This window comes from Passer montanus, unplaced genomic scaffold, assembly GCF_014805655.1.
Source record: "Passer montanus isolate IOZ18808 unplaced genomic scaffold, ASM1480565v1 scaffold15, whole genome shotgun sequence".
Taxonomy (NCBI): Eukaryota; Metazoa; Chordata; class Aves; order Passeriformes; family Passeridae; genus Passer; species Passer montanus.
The window spans coordinates 8,722,731-8,750,250 of NW_024362051.1; the positions used below are offsets into that span (position 1 = coordinate 8,722,731).

Genomic DNA, 27,520 nt, shown 5'->3' on the forward strand with positions numbered 1-27,520 from the left:
ACCCAGTGTCCCCAAGTGTCCCTCAGTGCCACCCCTGCCGTGGCAGCGGCACCTTCCTGGGTCCCGGGGCTGCCGAGCCCCTCCAGCCCGGCCTTGGACACTGCCGGGGGCGGGGCGGCCGCAGCTGGTCCGTGCCAGTGCTCGCCACCCTCACACAGGATTTGTCCCCAGTATCCCGTGTGTCCCTGCCCTCTGGCAGTGGGAAGCTGTTCTATCTTATCCCGTCACTCCGAGCCCCTGTCTCCATCCCTGTCCAGCTCTCCTGAGCCCCTTTAGGCACTGCAAGGGTCTCCCGGAGCTTTGCCTCCTCCAGTTTTCCCAGCCTGGCGCCCGAGCAGAGGGGCTCAGCCCTCAGAACATCTCCAGGCCTCCTCTGGAGTCACCCCAGCAGCTCCGAGGCCAGCTCATGCTGGGGCCCAGAGCTGGGCACAGCTCAGGTGGGTCTCACCAGAGCAGGGAGGGTGATCTTTTCACACCACAAAGGTGGTTTCTCCTCAGTCTCATGTCCACTAAGACAGGATCCCGACAAGAACGAACATTCCTGTGCCGTGGGATCAGCAGGAAAGCACGAGGTCTGCGGATGCTCTGCTGTGTGCAGAGGGCAGAGCTGGCATCAGCAAACCCCTCCCGGTGCGCTGCTGGAGAGCCCAAACGAGCTCCAGAGCCAGCCTGGCGTGTGGCGTGAATCCTCCATCCTCAGCCGGGATCCATCCCACACAGCGCCTGCAGTCAGCCTGGCCTGTGGTGTGAATTTGTGGCACTGTCACTCCAAATCCATCCCCACACAGTGCCCACAGTCAGCCTGGCCTGTGGCGTGAATCCCCCACTGTCACCCCAAATCCATCCCCACAGAGCGCCTGCAGACAGCCTGGCCTGTGGTGTGAGTCCTCCATCTTCACCCGGGATCCATCCCCACACAGCGCCTGCAGCCAGCCCCTGCCCTCTGCCCGCTGCTTGCAGCTCCACAGGAAACCCCTGTCCACGAGGATCTGCCGCTGCCCCGATAAAAACCCCACTGTTTTATCCGCCTGCAGCAGCTGGCGGGCAGGGAGGAGGCTGCCTGTGCACTGCTCCGGCACAGCCCGTGCCCAGGAGAGCCTGGAGGCCAGGGCTGTCTTGGCAGCATGTGGCAGGGCTTTCCACCACCAGAAACCAACAGGTTTCCCTGGGAAAAGGCAGGAGTGAAAGGTGCACTGTGTGGCTCGCACCGTGACTGACACTGAGCCTGGGTCCCAGAAGGAAAACCAGAGCGTCCCATCTTCCTTTTGCCATTCAGCATCACCAGTGGAGTGGAATATTCCGCTGGGCAGCAGAGAGAGCCTTCCCCGGCGGCGGGCTGGGGTCTGTCCCCTGTGCCCGTGTGTCTGTAAGTCACCCTGCCCGAGCCCCTGCGGACTGCGGGCGGCTCTGGAGGCGCTGGCTGCTCTTGCCCCGCTGGCTGCTCTTGCCGGGTGAGCCCTGCTGAGGCAGGAGCGGGACGGGGCAGGGAGGACCCTTTGTTAAGGACTGTGAAGTGAAATTGTCCCCACAGCCCCTCGCGGAGAGCTTCGGGCTCGGCTCCAGAGGCGCTCCCCCAGTGCAACCCCACTGTGGGTGGGATGAGGTGGAGTGCGTTCTTGTTTCATCCTGCTGTAGGAAAAACGTCCTGACGTGCTTTGCCTTTCCTTCCTTCCCCTTCCTTCCTTCCCCTTTCTCCGATCCCCTTCCCCTTGTTCTCCTCCCCTGCCGTCCCCCGCGGGCCGGGCCGGGCCGGGCCGGGCGGGGCCAGGCGGAGCCTTTCTCCCCCGGCGGGAGTCTTCCTCTCCCGGCGGGATCTGCCGCTGCCAGCGCTTCTCGCAGAGCTGGAGCAGGAGCCGCCTTCCGAGGGGGTGCCGGAGCCTGGCAGCGCCGCAGGTACGGGGATGCGGGCGGGTGGGACGGGAAGGGCACAGGCAGGGCACGGAAGGGCACAGCAGGGCACGGGCAGGGCAGACAGGGCACAGAGAGGGCACAGACAAGGCACGGGCAGGGCACGGGCAGGGCACGGGCAGGGCAGACAGGGCACAGGGAGGGCACAGACACGGCACCGACAGGGCACGGGCAGGCCACGGGCAGCTGCCGCCTCTCCCCCACGGCACCGTGTCCCCCATCCCCGAGGTGCCGGGGCAGGACGGGGCACAGCCGCGGTCCCCGGGGAGGGGGTCCCCGCTCGCCGGCCCCTCCGTCCCCTTCAGCTCATGGATAACTCGGTGACTCAGCACGAGGTGTGGGTGGGGGGACACACACACGAGGCTCCCCAGAAACGAGGGGGCTCCTAGATGAGCTGACCCCCACCATTTCCCCACGTGATGATAGACCAGTGGGACACCCGGTTGTGGCTTCTCTTTATCAGTTCCTACAACAGACAGCAGCAATTAATAGGGAAGTTTTTCCCTGGGCTTTTTTCCAGTGCCTTTAAAGCATGCTGTAAATCCTGCGGGTAATTGAAGGAGCCTTTGCCAAAGGCTCTCGAAGGAGCCCAAGGTGAAAGCTGGACCTGGCCACAGGGGTGTCCCTGGAGAGAGCAGCAGGAGGCTGTGGGGAACTCTGGCTAGGGAAGGAATGCAGGGGGCTGCCCCATCACCCCTCTGCCTTTTCCTTGCAGGATGGACCTCCCTCACCTCACGAGTCCTACCGACCTCCCCAAGCACATCCTGGATATCTGGGTCATCGTGTTGATCATCCTGGCCACCATCGTCATCATGACAGCGCTGCTGCTGTGCCCGGCCACCGCCGTCATCATCTACCGAGTGCGGACGCACCCCACGCGCAACGGCATCGTGTGAGCCCGGCACGGGGCACGGCCAGCTCGCTGTGCTGGGGCTGCAGCCATGGCACCCTGTGCCACGCACCTTCACCAGGCACCCTGAGAGCTGCAGCCTGGGCAGGAGCTGGGGTGGGCCAGCACCCCGACCTGCTCCTCTGGCTGGGTACCCACTGCTCATCTTGCCCACTGAGCCCACGGGGACTGAGGGGGAAATGACAGCGTGGGCAGCAGTGGGGAGAGCCGTGACTTTGTGGACACGTCCAGCTGGAAATATCTCACTCCATGAGAGAGGCAGGCTGGTCTCATCTTCACTGGTGACTGTCTCCTCCCAGGCAAGCAGCAAGGAGTGGAAATGCCTGACAAAGTTATTTCTCCTTTGGAGTCACAGCTGTCAAGGTGGTTGGGGGAAAAAGAGTCAAAGCAAGATGGATGTGGCTTCTGACTGTGCATTTAGTGCTTGGCTAAAAGCATCAGTGACAGAGCTTGTGCTGGCTGCACAGCAGACGTGCAGCTGGCACCAGCTTCTCCTCTACCCATTGTCTGCAGAAATGGTAGGAAAATCCTGCAGGACTCTTGGTTCCTCTGGGTCTTGTGGGGCAGAGGAGTGTGTGCAGTTCCTGCCAGCCCTCCTGTCTGCCTGCTGGCTGCACTCCCCACTCCTGATAGTGAGAGCTCCCACTGTTTGCCCAGCACACCAGCCCTGCTGGGGAGCCTGTGCATGCCTCACCTTGGCAGGTAAAGCGGGAGGAGCAGGTTTGTGCCCAGCCAGTGGCAAGGGATCATGCAAGCTCTTGTATTGCCCTTTGTTATGAAATAAATGGACTTTATCCTTCATGTGAGTGTGTCGTGCAGCTCTGTCCACGCTACGGGTGGTGTCTGGCTCTGCAGGATCTGGGATACTTTGCAGCCTCTCCAGAAGCCCTCCCTGCTCTGACCTCCTGCACTGCCTTGCCTCAAGGTCCCTGGGGTTCTCCCCAGCCTTGGAGCCCAGCAGGAAGCTCACTGCCAGCCCAGCCCCACACGCCAGGAGGGCAAACCTCAGTCTGGACCCCGTGGGTGGGGAAGGATCCCTCAGGACTTTCTGGCAGTGGTTGTGGCTGTTTTTCTCCCACTTGGGTGACCGGCACCACTTCCCTCACACCAGCCCCGTGCAGGGTCAGCGTGGCAGGAGCTCTGAGGCTGAAACAGCATCTTGGTGACTCACAGCAAGGAAGGTCACAAAAGGAACAGCATGAATCAGGAAGGATGTGGGGAAATACTACAGTGATGCTGGTGGGAATTATTTAAATCCTATTTTCTGTGCTGAAAAGAGCAGCCAGCCCTGCAGTGTTGGAAACCCTGTGTGCCATCCCTGTGTGCTTGATCCACAACAGCCAGATTTGGGTTTGCATTGGGTGGTGGGGTCAGAAAGGCAGGAGGTTCCTGGAGAAGCAGGACCTTGGGCAACACCTCCCACCTTGGGGAGGGAGCCAGCACCAGGATGCAGACCCTGGGGAGCAGAAGTGCCTGCACTGGAGCCCCTGGCTGTGGTTGTGCTGGGAGGGAGCAGACACTTATTCCTTGCCCAGCCAAAAAACATATTTCTGTTTTGAGCTGTCAACTCTCTCTTCCCCTCTTGAATTGCAGAGTTTGAGGCAAATAACCAGAGTTATTTTCCTGTTTTTCTTCCTCTCTCCCTCCCTTGTTGGCACGGTGCAGCAGCAGCTGGAGGACATTACAGATGTGCAGGGGGGGAGCAGCCCTGGCTCTGCTCTCTCCCGTGCTCCACCCCAGCATTGCTTCCCTGGGGACAATGTGGGGATGGCCAGCAGTACCAGGAATCAGAGCTGAGCAGCTTTGCTATGAGAGGAATAGGTGAGAAGCCACAAACACTGAAGTGGTTTGGGAAGAAAGCCTGGTTTGGAGAAAAACACAAGGAAAAGCATGGAACACCTCCCCCCATCCATGCAACCATCCATGATTCCTGTTCCCACTCTGCCGTCCCCTTGTCAAGAGCAGCAGAGGGAAATGAGAGATTTAATTTCTTGGTATGAATTTTCTGGGAAGTTTCAAACCCCTGGAAAACATTTCCAGGAAGGGCCTTGGAAAGATGAGTTTGCTCGTAACAACAACAAACATGGAGCTAAATGGCAGCAGAGGTAAAGCAGGGAGAAGCCACGACATTTTTTAAAGCATTAAGATGGAGGAGAATTAATTTTAACAGGGTTTCCAACACTGTCGAGTTAGAAATTCCTCCTCCAGGATGGAACGAGATAACCAAATCCCCCCGTGGCCCTGTCTCCAGTGCCTGGACAGTGCTGGAGCTTGGAGGCAGTGTTTGCATGGAGTTTTGCCAAGGAAAAATGCCTTTGTGTTGAGAAGCGTGTCCTGCTCTGGTGACGCTGTAGCAGGCAGGGTGATGTGGGCACTGAAGTGATTCAGCATCCACTGGGAAGCTTCCCTGGAGGTGCTGGCATGTGTCAGGAGCTGGCTGCTGGCCTGTGGGGGCTGCAGCTGGGCGAGGCAGATGGGGCAGTCCCAGAAGGGAGAAGGGGACACAGGATGCTGGCTCTCGCCTTGCCTCTGGGCAGCCTCCCCTTGCAGGGGAAGGGGGGACAATGGGCCAGGGGCATTTCTACAGGGAGCAAACCTTCCCCTGGAACAGGCAGGGATGGCAGTGCTGAAGGGGGCAGAGCACATAGCCTGGGGGCTCTGGGGGCACTCGGGAAGGGGAACCCCCACTCCAAAGGGTGCTGGGCACCATGCCCAGCAGGGAGGCTGCTGCTGCAGCAGGGCAGTGTGTGGGAGCACACGGGCTGGGGCAGAGCAGCGAGGGCTGGGTGAGCTGAGGGCTGGCAGCCTGGGGAAGCCTGCTGCTCAAAGAGCTGGGGCCTCTCTCCTGGCAGAGCTTGCTTTGCTTTGCTTCCCGTTGCACTCTTAGAACAAAGGTTCAGAGGTCGCCCTGGGATTGATGCCAGGCCAGGCTGCCAGAGGGAAGCTGCACTGCTGCTAGCAAGGGCAATGCTGCCTGCTGCTGCCCAAGCTCCTGCCACTGTCCTGCCACGCTGCTGGCACCATCCCTGTCCCTCTGCATGAAAATACTCCTCCGTCAGCTCTGCAATAACCCCAGCAGGCAGCACTAGATGGTCCCCACTGCTTTCACATTCCCCATGCTCAGCTGGGGCCCTGCAGCCTGGCACAAGGTCTCTGCAGCCCCGGCACGTGGCTCAGGGGACAGCCAGGGGGGCTGGTGGCAGTGGCAGCATGGCGGGGGGGAGCTGGAAGCGCCTGGCCTCCCGCCCCGGATTCCTGCCAAACATCTGCAGCAGGCGGGAGCTGGCTGCCTCCGGGCTCTGGTGGAAAAACAACCCAGCAGGACAGTTCGTGCGAGGGTCAGCCTGCCCTGCACGGCTGCTTTTTGGGGTGGGGGACCCCAGTCCTGCAGCATGCAGCCTCCGGCATGATGTGGAACAGTGCGTTGGGAACACTGGGTGACATGCCCGGCATGCCAGGGAAGATCAGCGGCACAGAGGGAGTCTGTTGGCTATGACCCATTAGCTCCTTCTCCATTTCCAACCTCCACCAAGGCTGATTTGGCACTGGGACCCAAGGAGGCGGGATTTGGATAAACAGGTCCCTTGTTTTTATTTTGGTTTTAGGAAAACTGAGTTCAGGAGTGACTCAGACTTTCACTGCTCATGGCAGGGATCAGGGACACGTGGAAGGGACACAACCACACTGTGCCACTATAACTGGATGTGGGTGGCTGTTCCTGTGGTGGGAAGCAGCGGGGCAGGGAGCACAGTCCTGAGCAGCTCCCCAGGCCTGTCCCAGCTCTGTTGCAGGAGGTGGCTCGAGCCCTGATCAGGCTCAGAAGCGTGAGCTGTGTTGGGGAGCACAGCACTGGCCACACACTGGTCCTTGCTGGTGGCAGGATGCAGAACATGCAGGCCAGGAGGTGCAGCCCCATGGCCTCAAACCTCCCTAGAGCCTGGGAAGTAGGTGGGGAGGGTCTAACCTGGATATTGGCTCCTGCAGGTTTTGGCAGGGAGCCACCTCGCTCCACTCACAGCCCTATCTGTGAGAGTCGAGTGGAGCAGCCCTGTGGCTGGCCTGGCTCTTGGCATGTTGTCATGGGCTCTGTGCAGTCCCCAGGCAGTGGCTGAGCACCCTGAGGGTTTGCCTGGACCTGGGGGAACACCCCACACTGCTTGGGGTCCAGGCAGGGCAGAGCTGCGCCATTCCCCCAGTAGCAGTGCAGGTTTAGAGCTTTGGGAAATGCTGCCAGTGACAGAGAAACCCACAGCTCCCCTGCTCCATGGCTTTTCTGTGTGCCTGGGAGATGGACCCAACCCCCAGCCCTCCCACGCCAACTGAGGCTGCAGTTGGAGCCTCACAACATCAGCCTTTCCCAGGACATGGTGTTCCTTCTGGTGAAGAACACAGATTGGGAGATTGCTCCCAGCTTCCTCTTAACCCATGGCCTCACTCCCCTTCCTTGGTGGCATCTCCAGCAGCTGGCTCAGTGACAGCATGGAGGCAGGGCTGACCCTGCTTTCTAGTAAAGCCAAACCTCCCGCTGGCACTCAGGGTCCCCCCAGGGCTCACCCACTGCCACCCCATACTGTCCTCCACCCCAGGCCAGCCTCACCCCAAAACCACAACTCCCTCCAGCCAGCTCATTCTCCCACTTAATAATTGTTTGGGGGGGATTTCAGGGAATTTACTCCTCACCACAGATATTTTCCTTGGAGACAGCCCAGGGTAAACGTTCACATTCCTTGGCTAAGCAAACAGGACCCTGGAAACTCCTGCCCCTGGGGACACCCAGCAGTGCCCTGCCCTTGACCCCGGCAGGGTCACCGTGCAGCCACAGCTGCAGAGCAGCCCCGGCAGGAGGGATCCTCCTCCAGAGCTGCCTCTAGCAGCGCCTTCCTTACGGGGCACACCGGAGAGGAGCGGGATCAGCCTTCCCCGCCCGGGCAGCACCCACCGAGCCCCAACCCGGCCTCCCCGGGGCTGCTGCCGGGTTTGGTTCCTGCTCCTCGGGTGCCACCACCCCACTCGGGAGGAAATGTCACCCTGGCTGGGTGGCCTGAGCAGGATGGGGCACCTTTCCTCCTCCACCCCGTCGCCTCCTTCCTCCTTCCCCCGATATCTCTCCCCGCACCCTGCGGTTAATCCCGGCTCGGCTAACACGTTGCATAAACCCTGGGCACATGCCGCTGCCCCGTGTCCCCCGGGTCCCCGCCAGGCCGTGGTGCCACCCCCGGGCGGTGTCCGTCCGGGTGTCCGTGTGTCCGTCCCAGAGCCCACACGGTTAACGCGGGCGGCCCGGCCCCCCCCGGCCATTGGCTCCCCCCTCGCAGCCCGCAGCTATTTCTCGGCCACCGGGCTCCGAGGTGACAGCAGGCGACAGCGGCGCTTGTCCCGGGCTGTCGGGGGTGCCGGCGCCCCGCAGCAGCCATGGGGGGCTGCTCCCGCAGCAGCTGGATTTTGCCCCTTTTCTTGGCTGGGCTCGTCCAGCTGGGGCGAAGTGAGGAGAAGGAGAAGGTAAGAGGAGGGGGACAGCCCCAGGGGCGGGCAGGGGGGTTTCGGGGGTGTGTGGCACCCTGGGGACGCGCCTGTTCCCCAGGCTCTCTGCAGGGCTCCCCGGGGCACGGCGGCCCTTTGAGCCCCCCTCCTTCCCCCTACAATCCCGGTGCCTGGATCACAGGGAGATTTTCTGAGTTGGTTCTTGCCAAGGGCCAAGAATTTCTGTCCTGGGGTTGGGGACAAAGTGGGACAGAGCCATGTGTCCCCCAAGTGACCTCCTCAGGGGCAGAGCACAGGGACTTTTTCCCTGCAGTGTCCGGGTGGGTTCCCCCATGTCGGGAAGGTGTGGAACCCACAGTGTCCCCACAGCCCAGCGGGCAGGGGCACTGTCACCCCCCCAGCCAGGCTCCCCACCTTGCCACAGGGACCCCACAGTCCCAGGAGCCTTCTTTCCTCGAGAGCAGCCCCTGTGATTTCACCTCTTGCCAGCTCCCAAAATAGCCCCTCGGTGGCACTTGGCTGCGCGGGGACAGGAGGTGGGCTCCTCTGGGTTAACCCCTGTGGCCCCGGATGCAGGGGCTGCTCCAGCCCGACCCTTCCCAGCCGTTCCCCATCCCACCGGCTCCCCCTGCCCTACCCTGTCCCCCAGGGCTGGTGGATCCTGCTCACTTGCCCACAGCCTCGGGATTCTGGTGCTGGCCTCCCCCGTGCTCTGGCTGTTCTGCAGCCATTCCCCTCCCTGCTCGGTGAACATTCCCCCAGCTGCAGCCAGACCCCCGCGCATCCACACGCCCCAGCCAGCCTGTCCCACCACCGCGACCTTGGCACGCTGCAGCATGGCTGCTGCCAGCGGCACGCAGGGCAGGGGACACGAGGCTGGCAGCCGTCCCCATTGCCCTGCTGGCCGTGGGGACGGGGAGCGGGGTGGTCGGCAGCCCCCAGCCCGCTCCCACGGGATGCTGCTCACCCCGCAGGTGGACTGCTACCCGTCGGTGAACGACACCATCTACAACTACGGGGCCCTGACCATCGATGGGGACGAGTACATCCCCTTCGAGAGGTACAAGGGCAAGACAGTGCTCTTCGTCAACGTAGCCACATACTGAGGCCTGACACTGCAGTACGTGGGTAAGGGTCCTGGGGGGCACGGGCACCTCAGGGGCAGGGCAGGGGCCCATGGTCCGTTCTGCTTCGGGGAGCTGGGGAAGGGGTTAATGCCTGCTCCCCAGGGCCCGGCCTGACTGGAATTGTCCCAGATGGTAAACGCAGGTGTGGAGGTGTGCCCAGCCCTCTGCTAACCCACTTCTGGCTCTCCTTGCATGCAGAACTGAATGCACTACAAGATGAGCTGAGAAACCAGGGGCTCGTGGTCCTCGGCTTCCCCTCCAACCAATTCGGGAAGCAGGAACCCGGCCAGAACTCAGAGATCCTCCCTGCCCTTAAGTGAGTACTGTGGTGGGGGCAGTGGGACACGTCTCTCCAACAGAGGGAGCATAGACTGCAGCTGCTGCTGACTCTGGACCCACACAAGGGGTTTGGGATGCTGTCACCACCCCTGTGCAAGCACCCAGAGCTGTCCATTGCACAACATCCTGTTCCCTGCCTTGTAGGTATGTTCGGCCAGGAGGTGGCTTTGTTCCCAACTTCCAGCTGTTCCAGAAAGGGGATGTGAACGGGGCCAAGGAGCAGAAGATCTTCACCTTCCTGAAGGTGGGTGCTATGGCAAAGGGAGATGAGGGGGACAGACCCAGTTTGCTTTTTGGAGGAGCAAGGCAGTGATGTATTGGCTCCCCATTGCAGAACGCCTGTCCCCCGGTGGCAGAGGACTTTGGGAACCCCAACAGGCTCTTCTGGGAGCCTCTGCGGAACCATGACATCAAGTGGAACTTCGAGAAGTTCCTGGTGAGCCCCGAGGGCGTGCCCATCATGCGCTGGTACCATCGCACCAACATCGCCGTCGTGAAGAAAAACATCATGACCTACCTGAGGCGGCGGCAGCAGGAGAACCACGACGAAGAGCAGGACCAGTAGAGCCTCGGGCTGCTGGCCCCCCGGCTGCTCCCCATTCCATTCCCTCCCCAGATGTTCCCCAGCAGCAGGAATCACACCCTGTTCCCTCCATTGCTCCTGCCTCTGGCACTCCCCAGTCAGGATACTGGGCTGAGGATCTCATGGCAGAGATCTCAGCGATGGCAGTAAACACTTCCAATATCCCTGTGTCCCACCTCCATCCCTGGTGGTGACATCCCCTGGCCCCCAGCCTGCTCTCCACCATCCCGGGCAGTGGGAGGATGCAGGGGCTGGCTGTCCCTGGAGGAGACCACATCTCCATGAAGGCTTGGCCCGAAAGCCCCGGCTGGGGCGGGCCTGGCCTGACCGTGCCGAGCACGGAGCAGCTCTTCAGTGCATTCAGGCTGCCCGTGCTCCTGGCACACACATGTGCTGCTCTCCTGAGCAGGGATGGCCAGCCCCTCACCAACCCACCAGAGACACCAAATAAAGGCTCTGCAAATATGCAGCCCCACGTGTTGGCCAGGGGTAGGGGAGGTAGAGTGGGGGGCACAGTGGCCAGCCTGGGTGTAGCAGCGCCTGACTGGAGAAACTAAAATTTTTTCCACAGTAACTGCAGACATAGACTTATTATCATAGCCCAGAATTTGGGGACAGGATGGGGAGTGAGTGCAGAGCACAGGTAGACAAAAGGGGCAGGAGGCAGGATCAGGGACAACCCCCAGTGAGGAGCATACTGGAATCCTGTGCCTCCTGCTGTCACACCTGTGACAGCCACGCTTACAGAAACTGGGTTGTGTTTTGTTTCCCTCTCCAGACCTATTTCGTGGAGCAAGATTTGCTGTGTGCAATGTCAAAGACTGTCCCCAAGGCCACTGCTGCATGGAAAGGCAGAGGTGGCAGCAGGGGCTTCCCTGCCCTGGCAGAGGTGGGGGTCAGAAGAGGGGAGGCTGAGGGGCTGAGCTCAACACACAGAGGGAGGTGGGGGCATGCACTTGGGGCAGCAGATCCTGGGGTGCCCAAGCAAGGGTTGGGGTCCCCTTGCACTCAGTCTGTCTCTGAGCACATGGGGACCAACAGCCCTGGTATCCCTCCCTCTCCCCCTCCCCACACAGAGGCAGCCCAGGACAAAACCAGAGAGACTCAGCCACACTTCAGTCCTTAAATAAATACAAAGACACCAACCACCCTCAGGCCAGGCCACGGCTGCGGCCAGCACCTGCCTGTGAGTGTGGGGTCTCCCCCCACCGGGAGAGTCCCCGCTGTTACCCACTCCTCCAGGGGCTCTGCACTGGGGCAGCTCCTGGCAAACAATGGCTCCTCTTCCCTGAAGACCTGGCTCAGGCCTACAGCGCTGCCAGGCCAGGCCTGGCTCCTCGTGGGGAAGGGGATGGCCACAGGGGACTGACCCCATGCTGGCTGTCACCACGATGGTCCCTTCAGTCCCTCCTTCATGATATCCTCGGGGGAAGGCGCTGCTGAGCCCCCACGTGCAGAACATGTCCTTGCACAGGCGTTGGGGCCGGAGGAAGCTCCTGGACACACACACACGGGCACACACACACACCCTACTCCTCTTCCACTGGTGTCGGAGCGTGGCCGGTCCTTGGCGTTAGGGCAATCCGGGACCTGCCTGTTCTGAGACACGAGAGAGAGGTGGCACAGGGTAAGCACAGTTCTTCATCCTCACACAAGCCCCACAGGAGGGATGCCAGCCATGGCATGGTTGCTATCCCTGAGCACCAACTGCCATAACTCCATGAGCTGTTTGGGCTCAGCCTGACTTTAGGTGCTGTGGGAATGCTGGCAGGGATGCAGCAGGGACCACCCCATGGCAAAATCATCCCCTCAGCTGATGAGAGGTAGAGGCTAAGGGAAAATGGCCACTGCCTGGAAAGCTGTGCCCCCATCCCTCCCCGATGTGTTTAGCCAAGTGCCCCAAGTCTCAGGGTGAAGGACGGGCACCCCTGTCAGGGAGGGTCTGAGCCTTACCCAAGTCCTTGGGGACTGGTTTCACCCCGGCCACTGGTTGGGCGTTCTGGCTGCGAGCCATGGCACAGGGCGGGCGCCAGGGGTACTCAGGCTGTGGGAGGAAATGGAACAGAGACAGGGAATTACCTGGCATGTGAATCATGAGGCTGCACTCTGATTGACAGTGTGTGAAGAGGAGGAGGAGGGGGAGGAAAGGGGCTGAGCAGTCACATGCCACCAGCACACATGTGCTCAGCTCCCTGCTCTGGGACTCAGTGGCCCTGGAGGGCAGGGAGCCCCAGACCTGCCCACATGCCACCCTCTGCTCCCCTCCTGCTGGCACAGGTGGAGTCTCACCGGGGGAAAGTGGTGGAAGTTCTGTCCTTGTGTGTGCTCGCCCGGCATGGCTGGTGGGTATCGGATCTGCTGCCACTCGTCATAGCCGTGGTACATGGGGTGAGCCATGGGGGGACTGTACTGGTACTGGTACATGGGGCAGGCTGGGCCCAGCGGCCCCGGCCCTGGCTCGGCATGCAGCCTCTCTCCAGAAGCCTGCAAGGAGCCAGGACAGATGCTGAGGAGGTCCCAGGGCCAGCCCACCACCACCACCCATCACCTGCAGCCCCCAGCCCCTCTGCCCAAACAGGGTTTCCTCCCATCTCTACCTGTTTGTGCTGTTTCAGCAGCTTCTTCAGCTTCTCCTTCTCCTCCTTCTCCCTCTGGCAATCGTCTTTGGAGGCTCGCAGCTGGGAGGAAGAAGGGTTAGTGCAGAGCCCACTCTGCCACCCCCCATCTTCATGAGTTAGGGTTGCTGAGGGAATGTCTGCACCAGTCTCTCCCCATCAGACTGCCAGGAGAGGTGCAGAAAGATAAGCTGAATGAAAGGAGATACTCCAGCAGTGACAAGCATCAGAAAAAACACCCCTCTGTCCTTTCTGTTCTCCTTCAGCCCCTACTCTTAGGTAGGTACAGGGACCGTGACACTGGGGGTGAGCATTTCCGAGACACATGGGGTTGACATGGGGCTGCCAGAGTGCTGCTAGTAGCACCCAGCACTGCTCACCTGGTTGTTGGAGAGGACCAACTGCTTCTGCAGCTTTTCCAGCTGCTGCTTCAGCTCTTCCTTCTCCTCATTCATCCTCTCCCTGTCACTCCGTTCCCGCTGGAAGTCTTCCTCAAAAATTTTCACCTGGCAGGAAGGAAGAATGTGGGTGCACCTGGCTGAGGGCAGACACCTCCCCTAAGCAACCCCATCACTGTGCTGCCATCCTTGACTCCACCAGCCATGCCAAGCCCCAGGCATGTGGGCTGGCTCCATTGCCCATGGCTGTAGTCCTTCCAGATGAATGCCTGGAGGATGCTGAGTTGGGTCCCCAACCCCCACCACCCCAGCACTGACACCTGCCCAGCTGTTGGGCTGCTGCTGGCACACAGGGCTCTTTGCTGTGGAAATTCAGGACATATATTTCCTTGCCCATCCCCAGTGGCTCCATGTCCTGCCCTACCTGCTGCTTGAGCAGCTCATTCTGGGTCAGCAGCTCCTGCTGTGGCAGCTTCCCTGCTGGCTCCATGGCAAAGATGGGTGGTGGAGAGGCTTGGACATTCAGGGCCTCTTCTAATGCCTAGAGAGGAAGAGGAGGGAGCAAGCTCAGAACAAGTTCAGTGCCCAAGATGTCACTGGAAGACCCTAGGCATGTGCCTAGCATGGCAAGTGGGTATAACTGGGCACAGGCAAAGGGACAACAGACCCTCCTTGAACACCCCCCCCCTTCCTCAGAGCCCAAAGGGATGTGGTGGGCCTCATACAAGTGGTGGGCAGACACAAGTCTCTGCCTCAGCAAGAGTGGGTTATCAGGGTCAGTTCTGGATATGAGAGAGGTGAAGAGACTGGAGAACACTGAAGACATTTTGCAGTGAGGGGCTGTGCCCTGGCTCCCACCTTGTTCAGCCTCTGGATCTCCTTTTCCTGGTATTCCCGCTGCCTGGTGACCGGAGCCAGCTGCTCCTGCAGGAACCGCATCCTCTGCTGCAGGTCCCTCACCTCCATGGCCAGCCTCTCCTTCTCTGCCTGCAGGACCCAGGGTGGGGGGAGATCAGCCAGGGCAGGGCAACAGGGCTGGCAGCTCCCTGTCACCCTTCCCAAGGGACTTGCCTCCTCTGTTTCGATCCGGGACTTGGCCAGGAGCAGCTTGCGGTCAAAATCCCGTTGCTTTTGCTCCCGCTCCGACTCCAGCTCGGTCACTGCCCTGCGGGCCTCAGCCAGCTCCTGGTGTAGGTCTGTGACCTGCCAGGAGGGAGTGGGCACGTTGGCCTGGAAGGACCCACACTGGGGGAAAGGAGGCACAGGCAGCCCCCAAACCTCCCTACACCGTTTCCTCCGAGTCCCCACAGCCAGCACCCAGCCCTACCTTCTGCTCGTACTTCTGCTTCATGGAGCGGAAATGCTGATCCCATTGTTTATTCACCTCCAGCAGCTGCAGGGAGAGAGGGATGGCTGAACAGGAGCCCAAACCCTGCTATGAACCAGCTGTGGTGGTCCCCAGCAGACTCCTGTCATGAAAGCACTTTGGGGACCAGCTGGATGGAGATCCCAGCTCCAGCAGTGCTCCCCTGCAGCTCTGAAGCCCTGCCCCAGTCTCTCGGTGCCATCCCAGCCCTGTGCCCACTCTGCCCACTCCCCGCCTCCTTAGTGGTGCCTCCCTCCCAGCCTGGTCCTCACCTCCCTGCGCTGGTGCTCCAGGATCTTCACCTTCTTTTCCTTGGCCTCCAGTTCTTCTCTGCCCGGCGCCTTCTCCACCATGGCCCCGCTCTGCTGGACGCGCACGGGGGGGACCCTCAGGGCTTTTGTGGAGGCTGTGCCCATGGCCGGCTAAACTCGAGCCAGTTCCCCTCCCACTGCCTCCCCCATCCCCTTGAGACCCTGAGAAGTCCTGCTGGTCATACTGGGACAAACTGGGGGCTTGATTAAAATGAGGCCATCTTTGCTGATGTGTCAGCGGGCTCCCTGCCTCCTTCCCAGCCCTCTCCACAGAGATGCTGCCTCCTCACCTGCTGCTGCTCGGCAGCTTCCCTCTTCCCACTGTCCTGGCTGCTCAGCGTCACCATCCTCCGGAGCTCCTGGTTCTCACACCTGTGGGCAGGAAGAGATGGGTCAGCAGGAAGAAGCTTCCAGAGCAGCCCTGTTCCCATCCACATAGGCCATCCTCACCTGAGCTTCTCCAGAGCTTGGTTTCTCTGCTCCAGGTCATGCTCCAGCTTGGTGCGCAGCTCCTTGTTCTCACTGTGCAGCGTCTCACACAATGTCTGGAGGGTGAACACTGGCAGTGTGAGGACCATGGCCAGCCCTGGGCCACCCACACCTCCCACCAAGCCACGCTAATGAGGTGGGTGTCCACCTCAGGGTGGGCAGGAGGGGTTTGGTGGGAAAAAAAAACAGGGGGAAAATCTCCATGAAGGGCCAGGCCAGGCCTCGCTCACCTGCAGGAACGACGTTCTCTGCTCATTCTTGTGCACCTTGGAGGCCAAGCGCTTGAGCTCGGAGGCCATGTAGCCCATGCGCACAAAGACCTGGTCCTTGCTGGCCTCCTTGGCACAGCCACTCAGTGTGTTCTCCAGCTGCTGCAGCTGGGGCAGCAGGTTGGCATCCTCATTCGGGGGCTGCTCCAAGTCCTGGGAATGGGGAGGGGATCAAGTGTGGTCAGACCAGTTAACAGAGCATTGCAAAGTTCCTCTTAGGGCAGATCAACTTCATGTCACATCCAGGGCTGTGGTGGGGAGCTAGGCCAGCACCAAGACACTCTGCAGCACCTCTCAGTACACCGAAAAACTGTGTCAGCTTTGTAAGGATCTGATTCCCAGCTGCTGGATATGGTACACCGAGTCCCCGGGTGGAGGAGGACATGGCAGCAGCTCACGGATTCCCTGTGCCCCTGGCAGTCTGAGCAGAACACACTCTCAAATCACTGACAGCAATGGAGGCATCTCCACCCTTGGTCTCCTCCACCTGAGCTCTTCCCATCTGCACCAAGACTAAAAATCCCAGCTCCTGAGACTGTCCTCTCTACGTACACCCTGGTCTGTGCTGGAAAGCATGGTGGTCTTACCCCAACTCCCATGTTCTCCTTCCACCTGTCCTACTTCTGTGCTTCCTGCTGCTGTGGCATGCCAGGCACCAGGAACCCGAGCCCTTTGGCAGGTGACAGCCAAGTGGGTGATGCACGGATTTAAACAGCGGCTGGGAAAGCCCAGGTCACACCCACCAGTGTCAGGGTGTACCTTGCCCATGGGGAGTGTCCCCAGGAGGTTTATGCTCCTCTGGTATGGCTGGTTAACTCCTCCATAGCCTAGGAGGTGCTGCTGGCACACGTGGCACTGCTGGGAGGAGCTGGGGATGTGCTGGCACACCTATGCCTGCCCCACTCCCAGCCCCGCTGACTCACCTGCTGCCTGTGGGAATGCCCCAGATTGCACCACAGGGCAGCCCAGTGTGTCCCCAGCACCCTGACCCCAGAGTTTACAGCCCCAAACCTGTTGTGGGAATGTGTGTGTGTGGCACAGCACAGCCAGCTCCTCCCACCCATGGCTGCTGGCAAGGGAGGCAGTGAAGACCCAAGCTGGGAGAATCCAGCTGTGAGCCCACGACTTGGACTCGGCTCAGGCACCAGCAGCTGGTGGCCAAGCAGATCCCATTCTGTTCTCCACCACCTCACAGCTGCACCCCAGGAGCACCCAGTAAGACCCAACCCCTCCAAGAGTCTCTCTGGGCAATGAGAACAGCATGTGCAATGAGAGAATGTCCTCTTACTGGTGCCAGCTGATGTTCATTCCCCTTGGGCTGCTCATCCTTTCTCCCCTCCCTTCCAACACACAAAAAAACAGAACAGGACAGGATGGGGCAATGACAGGAGGGCATTCGGGTGGCAGCAAATTGAGCACACAGAACTTTGGCTAGGGCAGACCCTGTCAGCAATGACCAGGCTTGGAGGCCTGGTCCTCCCACCCAGTGTGGGCACCAGCTGAACATCAGAGCATCACTGACAGCTGCCTGTGTTGTCACAGCTCTTCCTGTCACTCTGATGTGGCATCTGCAGACACTGGTGTCCCCATCTGGCTGGGGCTGCTTCACTGGCACCTCACCCAGGCCCAGCCAGGCCAGTTGTGTTTGGGGGAGGACCCTTGCCCAGCTTATCCCTCCTCTTGCTTTGCCCAAGGGTTTCCTTGACATGGATCAGCCACCCCTGCTGTGCCTGCCTGGGCACAGAGCTGAAGCCCTGCACATCCCCAAACCCCTGACACTGCCTCAACTCCCTACCTGCCAACCCCAAATCCTGCAGGCACCAGGGCCACTCACTGCTCTCCTGCCCTCCTGGGGAAACCCCTGCGCTTGGATGGCAACAATCTCAAACTCTGAGGAGGATCTCTGCAAGGGGAGGCAGCCAGGTCAGAGCTCCCCAGGGAATAGCAGCCCAAGATACCCACCACACAAAGAGAGGGACCACCAGCAGTACAGCAGGGGAGCTGACCCCTCCTTTCAGGTTCATCCCTGTTTCTAGAGACTAAAGACTTCCTCTTTTTGCTTTAATTAGATGGATGGACAGTGCCCCGCTCTCCAGCCATGCCAGCACCAGCTTCCACACAGCAGACTCACACTGGGAGGAGATTTCCGTGCTTCCACGTCCGGCTGGGCACTGCCCAGGGCTGCCCGTGCAAAGCTGGGATCGGGGCCGACGGCTGCGGAGAGGGGAGAGGATGCAGCCATGAGCCTTTTGGAGAGCAGGGCCTCTCTGCACCCGGCACAGGGATGCAGACAGCAGACCCCTGCAAGGTCAGGCACTGCTGGATGGTTTCTGCCCCACCTATGGGGATGGGACAGAAACCTCCTTTAAGGAGGGAGGATGGCAGTGGTTTGATACACTGCAGAGGTGACATGGCTGTAGGGGACCTTCATTAAAGTCTCTTGCACAGCCTTTCCCTTCCCCCAAGATCAGAATTCTGAGCCATCAGGTTATTCCTCCCCCATGAGCCTCACATCTCCTACCTCCGGTTTCCACCAAGTCCTCCAAGGAAGATGATCCAATCAGCATTTTATTGTCCTTCACAAGGTCCTCTGCCTTCTGCCGCAGCTTGGATGCCTCGACCTGGGATTCCTCCAGAAGCTCTCCTGTTGTGGGCAATAGAAGGATGCTGAGCCTCCTTCCCCCAGGGCCTGTCCTGTATTAGCTCCATCCACCAGCACCAAAAACCCCATCTGGCTGGAAGCAGTACCCAGAATAGTAATTCTTCATCTGGAAACGACTATTCTGGGATAAATCCAACGGCAAAGCTGGATCAGCGGCTCACTGGTTTCAGAGATCCTGATGCTGACACATAGAGGACTGTTACAGGAGACAGAAGGCACCACAGTGGCTCTCCTCTGCTTCCAAGAAGAGACAATTTAAGCCTGGGTGGTGGACTTACAGGTCCAACCTCCCCACTTTGGGGTATTCCACGACCAATGCAATCCTCCCCCGATGAGGGGGGGCTGCTGTCACACCAGTGAGTCCCTGTCCCAGGTAAGGGCACGGTGGCATGACGGGAATCACGAGGCAGGTGGAAATTCGGCTGCAGAAGCAGGACTCAAAGGAGGAAGCTGGCTCACGAGACAGAAAGCAAAACTGGGGGTGGGAGCGGGGGAAGGCTGACAAGGAGAAGAAAGAGGGTGGCACAACTCAGCTGGAACATTTCAACACTGGCATGTTCCTGCTGCCGCAGGGAGCACTCAACAGCGGGTTCCTTGAGAAACACCTGAGAAAAGCCCCTGCCCAACAGGGTTTGCAGGAGGTGGGGATTTTCATCAAAAGCAGAACTGGTCCCAGCACCCATGAACTCCAAGGAGTTGTCCTTGCTTCAGCACTTGTCTTTTCTTTCCAGCCATTTATTCCATCACAAAATACCCCAGAAGTTCAGCAAAATTCTTGCTCCCTCTGCATGGCCATGTGAAAAAGCTCAGACATCCTGCTCAACCCTCCAGGACAGAGAGAGCTTTGCTGCTGCCCCAGTGCCAAGACCCCCAGCTTCTACAAGCACCCTTCCTCAACCAAGCAAGCAACCCCTGGCTTAGTGGGCACAAGCTGGGCTGCCCAAAGGCAAATCTCATGGCCCTGGCACACAGCAGTTACCGATAGACTTGATCCCTTGCATCTTCTCCTTCAGCCGGGCGTTCTCCTCCACCAGCCGCTCCAAGGCCGTGGATCCATTCTCCTCTGAGCCCCCACCAGGGTCATAGATATGATAGGGTCCTGTCCCTTCCATGCCTGCTGTTCAGTCGCCTACCTCCCAGCCAGGCATCCCTGCAAGGCAATGGAGCACGGTGTCACCTTTCTCTAGCTCCAGATGGTGCCACAGTCCCCTGGTCCCAGCCGTACGGGGGTCCAGGGTGCTGTGCTGGTGCCTCACTGCTCCCCAGCCAGCCAACAAGTGACCCAGGTGAAGGCACTTCCCCCTCCAGCCCTGCTTGGGGCGAACATGTCGGGGTGACTCATGGCCATGAGAACTGTCACACGAGCAGGCATCACCAGCAGCCCCACTTGGGGCTGGCTCTCACCCATGCAGGGCACTGGAGTCACAGAGAAGGCTGCAACCCCCTGTTTGCTGCATGCCAGGAGAGATGGAGATGCAGCCCAGGAGCATTCACCCACACCAGAACAAACCTGGGCACTGTCACCAGGCATCCTGCTCAACACATGGCATTTCTGGGGTGCATGAAGGCTTGTCAGGGGCTGTCTGGGGAGGGACAGCGTCTGCAACTCCAAAAACCTTAACCAGCAGCTGGGGGGAAGTTTGGGCAGTATTGGGGGATGAGCCCCAGGAGCCAGGCAGTGACCTACTCTGTCCTCCTGCTCAGCCAGAAAAACTGGCTGCCAGCAGCATGGCTTCCTGAACTGGGCACAGGAAACATCCGGGCATGTGCCAGTCTGGGAGCAAAGCCCAAGGAGACAAAACACCCACAAGCAGGATGCTAATTGCTTTTCCAATCCCTTGCACTTGTGGGTGGCCTAAGGCCTCCCCCTTGCTAAAGTCTGGCCTGGGGACAGCTGGGGCAGGCTCCTGGCTCCAGGTCTCACCCATCTCCTGGGGGGATAAAGTAGCAGCTGTGAATCACAGCACAGCTTATCAGAACCATGCCTCCTGATGCCAGCTTGTCAGGACATGGAGCAGAGCAGCAGCTGAGAAGGTCCTGGTGCCAGCTGAAGCTGGGATGCTGCCTGGGGGCACAACAGGAGCACCCCAAAGTGCTCTTCTCCCAGCCAAGACAGCTGGTGAGCAGGAGAGGGCTGAGAGGAGGCAATTAGAAAGGGGAAGGGGATAGCCTGTACCCGAAACTGTCTCAACCTCAGACTAATGCTCATGCCATGAGTGATCCAGGCTGATCTCCAGTTGATGACCTGCCTCCCAGGGAGCGGCAGGGACTTTCCAGATGACAGCTGTCACCTGGCAGCATCCACAACTGGAACAGCAATTAACGCCTGTCTCAGTGACAGGGAATTAGCCCTGGCCTCAGCAGGACTCTGCTTCTGGGAGATGCATTGGTGCCTCTCGTCAAACTCCTGCTCCATGGGTGCTGCCAAGCCCTCCATTGTCTCTGTCTCCTTTATGGGGAGGCAGTGACCCCATGCCAAGCTGCTGGCAGTGCCACGGGGATCTGCCCAGCTGTGGTGGCGTGGGGTGAGCTGAGGAGAAGCTGTTCCTGGAGCCCAGAGCAGCTGACAGGGAGCTGTGGAAGAACCAGGGCCATCTCCTGCTGTGGCTCCCAGCAATGGCAGCACTGTCACAGCCTTAAACAGAGGGCAGGTTTGGATTAGGTATTAGGGAGAGATTCTTTACTGGGAGGGGGTGAGGCACCAGAACAGGCTGCCCAGAGCAGCTGTGAGCCCCATTGCTAGAAGTGATCAAGGACAGGTTGGATAAGCCCAGCACATTGCCCAGTGGGACCCTCATGGCTGGGAAACACCATCACCTGTGCCCACGCTACCTGCCTGGCAGAGGATGGGGACAGTGTCACAGGCTGGCTGGGGACTCGAGCCTGCTTCTCACTGCTGTCCCGTCACCACATGCTGCTCCAGACCTGGGGCTCTGGGAGGAGCTGGGTACCAAATCCACCCTGCAGTGACCATCCCGTGGGCCATCTGCATCCTGCACAGGGATGAGCCCAGGTGTGTGTCAGGGAAGGTATGAAGAAAAGGGAAGAGCTGCCCTCTCCTACGGTACCATCTCCCCATGAGGCTTGGAAGCAGCCTGAAATGCCAGTCCTCATTCTCTTAATGCCAGACCCCAAGCCTGGAGGTTTTCTGCCTTGTGCCATAGCACATGGGAGGTACCTGTCCCCTGTGCACCCCTGCAGGAATCCCTCAATTGCACTGACCACCCTGCCAAACAGCAGAGCTCACTCACAGTGATCCCAAATTCTCCCAGCTGGATGGAGCCACTGCAAGCTTCTGATATTCTCTGTTCTCAAGATTCTATCAAGAACTTTTCTACTCAAGGTCTGTACCCTACCAGGGAGATTGAACCAAAGGGACCACAGGAGCTGTTTTCAAACAACAGCTGCAGACAGGAACTGGACTAGCTCCAGCTGACTGAAGCACAGACCAGCCACAAATTCACCAGCAAACAATAGCCAGCAAGAGGGAGGGGTTTCCACAGTGTTCCAGGCCATCACTGGGGACAGGGTGGGTTTTCCTGGAGTGGAGGCACAGTCCAATTTCTGCAAGGCGCTGCTGAAACAAAGAGGTCACCCTGGGGACCTGAGACCAAGTCACTGATCCCAGTCTTGGCTTGTTGTGTTTTTGTTTTTTTTTCTTTAAGAGTTCTGACAGGTGAGATTTACAGTGAAAAATATCATTTCAATAAAAACAAGAGCAGAGGAGAAAGGGGACCATACACCAGCACCTAGCGGTGGTTAGATACGCAAAGAAAACACGACTACCACAAACTCCAACAGAAACCACCAAACCACCAGGAAACACTTCCCTCTTTGCCAGTCAACAGTTCCTAAGGTGATCTGACAATATTTCACAGCCCTGAGGGCCAGGCTTAGACCGTGGCTGCCCAGCTGCAGCTCACTGGCTCCATGCCCAGCCGTTGTCAGAGACTGCCAGACGGGCACCTGCGGGTGTTGCTGGTTCCATGTGGGACACCAAGACCTTTAGGTAACAAATTTTTATGGCAATTCAGCAAAAGCAGAGAATTAGTATGTGTGGGCAGAGGAGACTCATGGGCAAAGATGAAAGCAGAGTGGTGTTTAAATAGCTGTGCTGTGGCTTGGGAGTGAGCGGGAGCTGTCACTGCTGTCACCCAGAACAGCACGCAGCGCTGCCACAGCCATCACTGCACCAGCCATGCAGAAGTGGCAGAAAGATGTGATTCCTACTTTAAAATTACTGAACACTGAAGATACCGAGGCTTAGGATGGGAAGGCTGTGCAGGAGGGGGCTGGCACTGCGGGGGGTTTGCTTTGGGCAGTGACCCCAGGGTGGGGAGCAGCCTCCCAGAGCTTGGCAGCCCTTCAATTCCCATCCTGTGATGGGAACCCCCTAAGGAGAAGGGGTTTTTCCTTACTCCAATGCACAACATTCACAGGAAGCCTCCTCCGCACCAGGATCACAGGAGGTGAAAGCAAATCCCTGCAGGCTGCCAGCATAATTTTCCCAGGACTGGGGCTGCTGGGTCCCCAGCATGCCTCCTCAGAGGGAAAGCGAAAGCCACTCAGACACCAAGGAATGATTTTTTTGTTTGTTTCATCATTTTACTGGAAAACATTGTAGCCCCCAGACTGTTTTTCTTCTACAGCAGCTTCCCAGACAAGGGAAAACCATTCCTGGACTGCTGGACTGGTCTCATCTGCAGGAAAGCAAAAGCAGAGTTTGCCTTAGGAGGCAGCAATAATGAGACTTTTTGGGCACTGCAGTCCACTGGGCTGGGAGTAATAAAAGAAGAGGAAAACAGGCACTGCAAGGCTCAGGTCTCAAAGGGAAAGGTCTGAACCTCCACTTGCAGTGTGTTCCTTTCCAGCCAGTTTAGCCACAAAGAAAGGGCATGAAAGGCAAGAGCCCTACCCAAAACACAGCAGGTATTAAAGACGTCCCCCAGCCAGAAATCCCATTCTTGCCTCAAAAACCCACCTTCCAAAGAGGCTTCACGAAACAACCTGCTTCTGATGAGGCTGCTCACAAAGAAAATAAAGCATTTCCCTGGGTCTGCCAGGTTTACAAACACAGCTAACCACACACAGCTGCAAGCTCCAATGCAGGCAGGACACGCAGCCAGGCATGGTGGTGGTGCTCTCCTGGCAGCACGGCGTGGGGGGATTTATGCAAGACCCTGTCTTCTGCTGCGAAGACATGTGGCTCATCCTGCCTGCTCCACTTCTCCCTGCAGAGCTCAGCAGCATCATGGCTGCTTGTCACAGCACTCCAAAGCAGAACAAGGCACAGCCACCCCTTCCCTTGTAGCCTTTTCTTTGCTTCCAAGCGACTCCTGTCCAGCTTGGTGTGCTTCAGCTGGCAACAATCAAGCTGGCAGGCGACAGCAGACAGTGACACCACAAAGCTACACCAGCGAAGTGCCACCCAAAGTGCAAGAACTGCCGCTTTAAAACAAAATCTGCAATGCCACAAGAGTAGATAGCTCAGTTTCCTCCACCCACCAGAGTTTTGTACCAGCTGCTGGCAAGCAACAACCCACGGCCCTGTGCTAAATAGGTCTGCCTGGCGTAGGTCGGGCTGAAAGGGCGTCGTGGGATTTCTTGCAGAACCAGGAACGATGCCAAAGGCAGCAAAAAGCCTCTCCTGTTTTCTTCTTGCTTACTTCACCTCACCACAGAAACAGCTCTCAAGGACGTGCCTGGTTGGAGCCTTCCTGTCTCAGAATGCACCCCAGTGCCCCAAGACCAGTCTCCGGAACGCTTCAGCTGACAGCACTCTCCATGGAATGTGCACTCCAAAAGAGCTTGTGGCAGCAGAACAGCTCCCGTTCCCCCAGGTGGTGGGAATAACCTGCTCAAGGGAAAAGGCTGCCTTTGACTTCTTGATACAGGGAGCACCCTGTGTGCCAGGGACACAGGAACAGGACAGCCACATCTCTGAGAGGATGCAGAGCCCCATGAGTCCCACCTGGAGCTACTCTCACCCAAAAGCAGCAGTGACAGGCAGCATCTTTCATGGCTTTTTTCTCTCTGCCCTCCGTGAGGGTCTTGAATGGAACTGAGGGAGTGGAAATGGGGGGGACAAGCTGTGCCCCCCTCCCAAGAGAGGAGGCTGCTGCCATCCCTGCTCCAGCTGTTCGAACCGCTGGATCAGCATCCCATGCGGACACACACGGCTGGACCAGAGGGGAAAACCCAAAGGGAAAGGAAGCCAGCACGGACAGGAGGGTCCTTGAGGCCACGGGAGGGGGCCCAGGAAGCGGCCGTGCCCGGGGGATCGGCAGCCAGGGCCAGCCGGGAGGCAGAGGCGTGGGCCCGGGGAAACGCCGGACTTGTGCAAGGCGGGGCGAGGGAGGAGCGGGGCCGGCAGCGCCGCGGGGCCGCCAGCGCCGCCCGGGGACCCCCGCACCCGCCGAGCCTCCTGCTCTGCCCCGGGCAACACAGACACAGATACCCCGCCGGTCCCCCGCCCGGGCCGCGAGAGGGAAACTGAGGCACGGCACGATTATCGCCACGCCGGGCGGCTCCGGGACAAATCCCCGGGGGACGGCGCGGCCCCGGCCCCCTCAGGGGTCTCACCCCGAGACCCGGCCAGACACGGGCAACGCGCAGCCCCGATGCCGGCAGCTCCCTCCGGGCCGGGCCCCTTCGCCGGGGCGGCGCGACCCCGCTGCCCGGGAAGACCCCGGTGCCCCGGGCAGGGCTCCTGTCCGCCAGGGCGGCAGGGCCCCGCGGCGCCCCGAGCTCACCTGCCGTGCGCCCCGCGGCGGGGCCCGCCCGGACGGCGATGGGGTCGGCAGCGGGGTCGGGGGTCTCGCTCCGGGTCCCTCCGCTCCGCCACAGCGCCGGGCTGGCTCCGCCCCCGGGAAATTCCCAGCCTGACGGACAGGCGGCGCAGCCAATCGGCGCGCGGCCGGGGCTATAAAGGGGAGGGCGGGGAGCTGGTGGGGACGGTGCCCGTGATGGCGGAGCCGTGGTCTCTGTGTCCCGTGGGTTCCCTGGGGCTGCGTGGCGGTCCCGCCCGGCTTAGTGGGGCTTTGAGGGACGATATCACCCAGCCTGCGCCTTCTTCCTGCGGGAGGTTGCGCTCGTAGGGGAGCGGCGAGGCCGAGCCCTGCAGGCTCTCCCGGCTTGTGCAGACACAAAATGGCGGGGCCGAGGGGCTCCCCGCGAACCCCCTCAGTGGCTGAGGGGAGGCTGTGCTGGAGCGCTCTGATGGCCTCGGCCCCGGCAGGGAGGAGGGTGGTGCTGCCGGCTGGCCGAGGCTGACGTTGCTCTGAGGCACGGAGAATTCCCCGCCGAGCCTCCAGGTTCATGTTAAATGAGGGAATTTCACCGTCTAAGCGCAGCGGGTGTTCCAGGGATCCTTTTGCTCTGTGCTGCTGCTGCAGCTGTGCCGTGGTGGAGCACCGAAGTCAGCCAGAGGAGCACCAAGCACAGGGAGCAGCTGGGTTCACTCTGCTCTTCGGGACTCGCTCAACAGCTACCTGATTTTCTTTCTTCTGTCGGTTTTGCCACAAGGAGAAGGTGGTGGGTTTTTATTAAATATATGTGTAAATAAAAGCAACGAACCAGGAGTGAAGAAATCCTGCTGTAAGCAGCTGTGCTGGTCTTTGCCTGTACTCCAGACGCGTCCTCCTTGGGTGACCTGGTGCTGGGCTCATCGAGGTCCTTCACTGGAGATCGAGCTGTTTCCAGCTGCCCCAATCCTAGCTTTTTACTCAGCTGTATTCACACAGCTCCACCGCTTCTTGGGAATTTGATGGTTTGGGTTGTAAAAGTTAAAACCCCAGAAATTCCTTTTCCTGACTGCCTTTCACTGGCAGTAGAACGTCGCCCCGGCAGCCTGGCTGGGTTACGAGAGCTCAGCCCTGACAGGATCCTGATTCTCTTTGTGCTCGTGTCTGAAATCTCAGCTGGGGATGAGAGAGCAGGACCCCACACATGCCCAACATCTTCCCTTTTGTTCCCTGAAAGTCTTGTTTCACCCCAGTGAGAGGCCCAGTGCTGTTCTGTAAACCCTCAGAAAACCTGTCTTCAAAGCTAAACACAGTCCCACAAAACCAGAAAACACCTTGTTTATAAATTAATGACTCAACCTGCATGAAATAACAAAACCCTGCTTATTTCTTCTAGGAGCAAAAGGGGCGGCTGGGTTTTGCAGCACCCCAAAAGCTGCCCATCTTCCCCTCACTCCATCGCGGGAACTCGCACCAAATAAAATCATTGTGTTACTCACCGGGCTGAGTCCTGGAGGGGCTGGGGGAGGCAGGGAGAGCCCTTCAGAGCAGGAGCTCCGTGCCTGCGATCCCCAAATGCAGGAAGGCTGGCCCAGCTGAGCTTACTTTTAGGCATGGAGAAGGGGAATTCCCCATGATGGAGGTCCCAGACAGCCTCTGTGTGGTTTTGATAGGGAGCCAGGCACCACTTAAAGGGCTCTCCTGTGCTGTTCCTCCCAGGGGCCCTTCGTGTCAGGTATTAGTCAGCAAAAAGGGGGGGGGGGAGGGAAGCTGTCGTAGAGGCTGTGATTCACTTTTGGACAACTGGAGAGCCTCGTTACATCATTTTCCTTGCCTGGTTTCTGGGCAACTTCGCTGGGATTGCAAATGTGCTTTTCCTTAGAGAAACTGCTGCATCTGACAAGAAGCATTGTTGTTCCACGTGTATTTCCATCTCATTCTTGTCCCTGTCTGGGGACAGAACAGGATGCATCTTCCTGGGGGAGCAGGGAAGAGCTGGGTCTGTTGATGGAGGTGCACAGGTGATGGTTTTCCTGGGTTGCAGAGAATCTCTGGAAACCATCCACCAGGAGAACTGGCGATCCGAACCAAGGCTGGAGCCAGCTGGTGCTGGAATAAACACCAAAGCTTTAAATGTTTCTATTCTCTAGAGGCTGATTCCAGCTCCCCAGCTCCTTGCCAGCAGGTACAGTTGTACCTGGCAGGGCGCTTGGTCTGCACTTGCCAGGTGTGAACTGCAAGGCCTGAAGAGGGCTCAGCTTTAGTCCATCTGGTTTGGGTGGCAGGAGTGTGAGTGCTGGGTGTGAGGAGCTGTGGGTC

General features: G+C 59.3%; 3 protein-coding genes across 9 annotated transcripts; 2 read left to right on the top strand and 1 right to left on the bottom strand.

The window, feature by feature from the left end:
- Positions 1-847: 847 nt before the first annotated feature.
- SMIM3 (small integral membrane protein 3) lies at positions 848-3,619 on the top strand. The gene is made up of 3 exons (XM_039701531.1): positions 848-1,366; positions 1,769-1,893; positions 2,624-3,619. The coding sequence occupies exon 3, from the start codon at positions 2,625-2,627 to the stop codon at positions 2,802-2,804; it is 180 nt and encodes a 59-aa protein (XP_039557465.1). The 5' UTR covers positions 848-1,366; positions 1,769-1,893; position 2,624; the 3' UTR covers positions 2,805-3,619.
- Positions 3,620-8,153: 4,534 nt separating this feature from the next.
- Positions 8,154-10,817, top strand: GPX3 (glutathione peroxidase 3). Its single transcript, XM_039701284.1, has 5 exons — positions 8,154-8,317; positions 9,274-9,427; positions 9,625-9,742; positions 9,910-10,009; positions 10,100-10,817. Exons 1-5 carry the CDS (start codon positions 8,231-8,233, stop codon positions 10,328-10,330), a joined length of 690 nt encoding a protein of 229 aa, XP_039557218.1. The 5' UTR covers positions 8,154-8,230; the 3' UTR covers positions 10,331-10,817.
- A 640-nt stretch (positions 10,818-11,457) lies between these two features.
- On the bottom strand, positions 11,458-26,843 carry TNIP1 (TNFAIP3 interacting protein 1). 7 transcript variants are annotated; one of them, XM_039701282.1, is made up of 17 exons: positions 25,211-25,356; positions 19,438-19,608; positions 18,318-18,440; positions 17,928-18,010; positions 15,758-15,949; positions 15,489-15,583; positions 15,329-15,410; positions 15,000-15,089; positions 14,689-14,754; positions 14,433-14,564; positions 14,220-14,348; positions 13,786-13,902; positions 13,344-13,469; positions 12,946-13,026; positions 12,638-12,832; positions 12,302-12,392; positions 11,458-11,947 (listed from the first exon to the last, which is right to left on the bottom strand). In XM_039701282.1, exons 2-17 carry the CDS (start codon positions 19,568-19,570, stop codon positions 11,922-11,924), a joined length of 1,761 nt encoding a protein of 586 aa, XP_039557216.1. In that variant the 5' UTR covers positions 19,571-19,608; positions 25,211-25,356; the 3' UTR covers positions 11,458-11,921. The 7 variants fall into 7 exon arrangements, with proteins under 7 accessions (XP_039557216.1, XP_039557210.1, XP_039557213.1 ...); XM_039701276.1 differs by having other exon boundaries at positions 11,458-11,942; positions 15,000-15,092; XM_039701279.1 differs by having other exon boundaries at positions 15,000-15,092.
- Between the last annotated feature and the right edge of the window lie 677 nt (positions 26,844-27,520).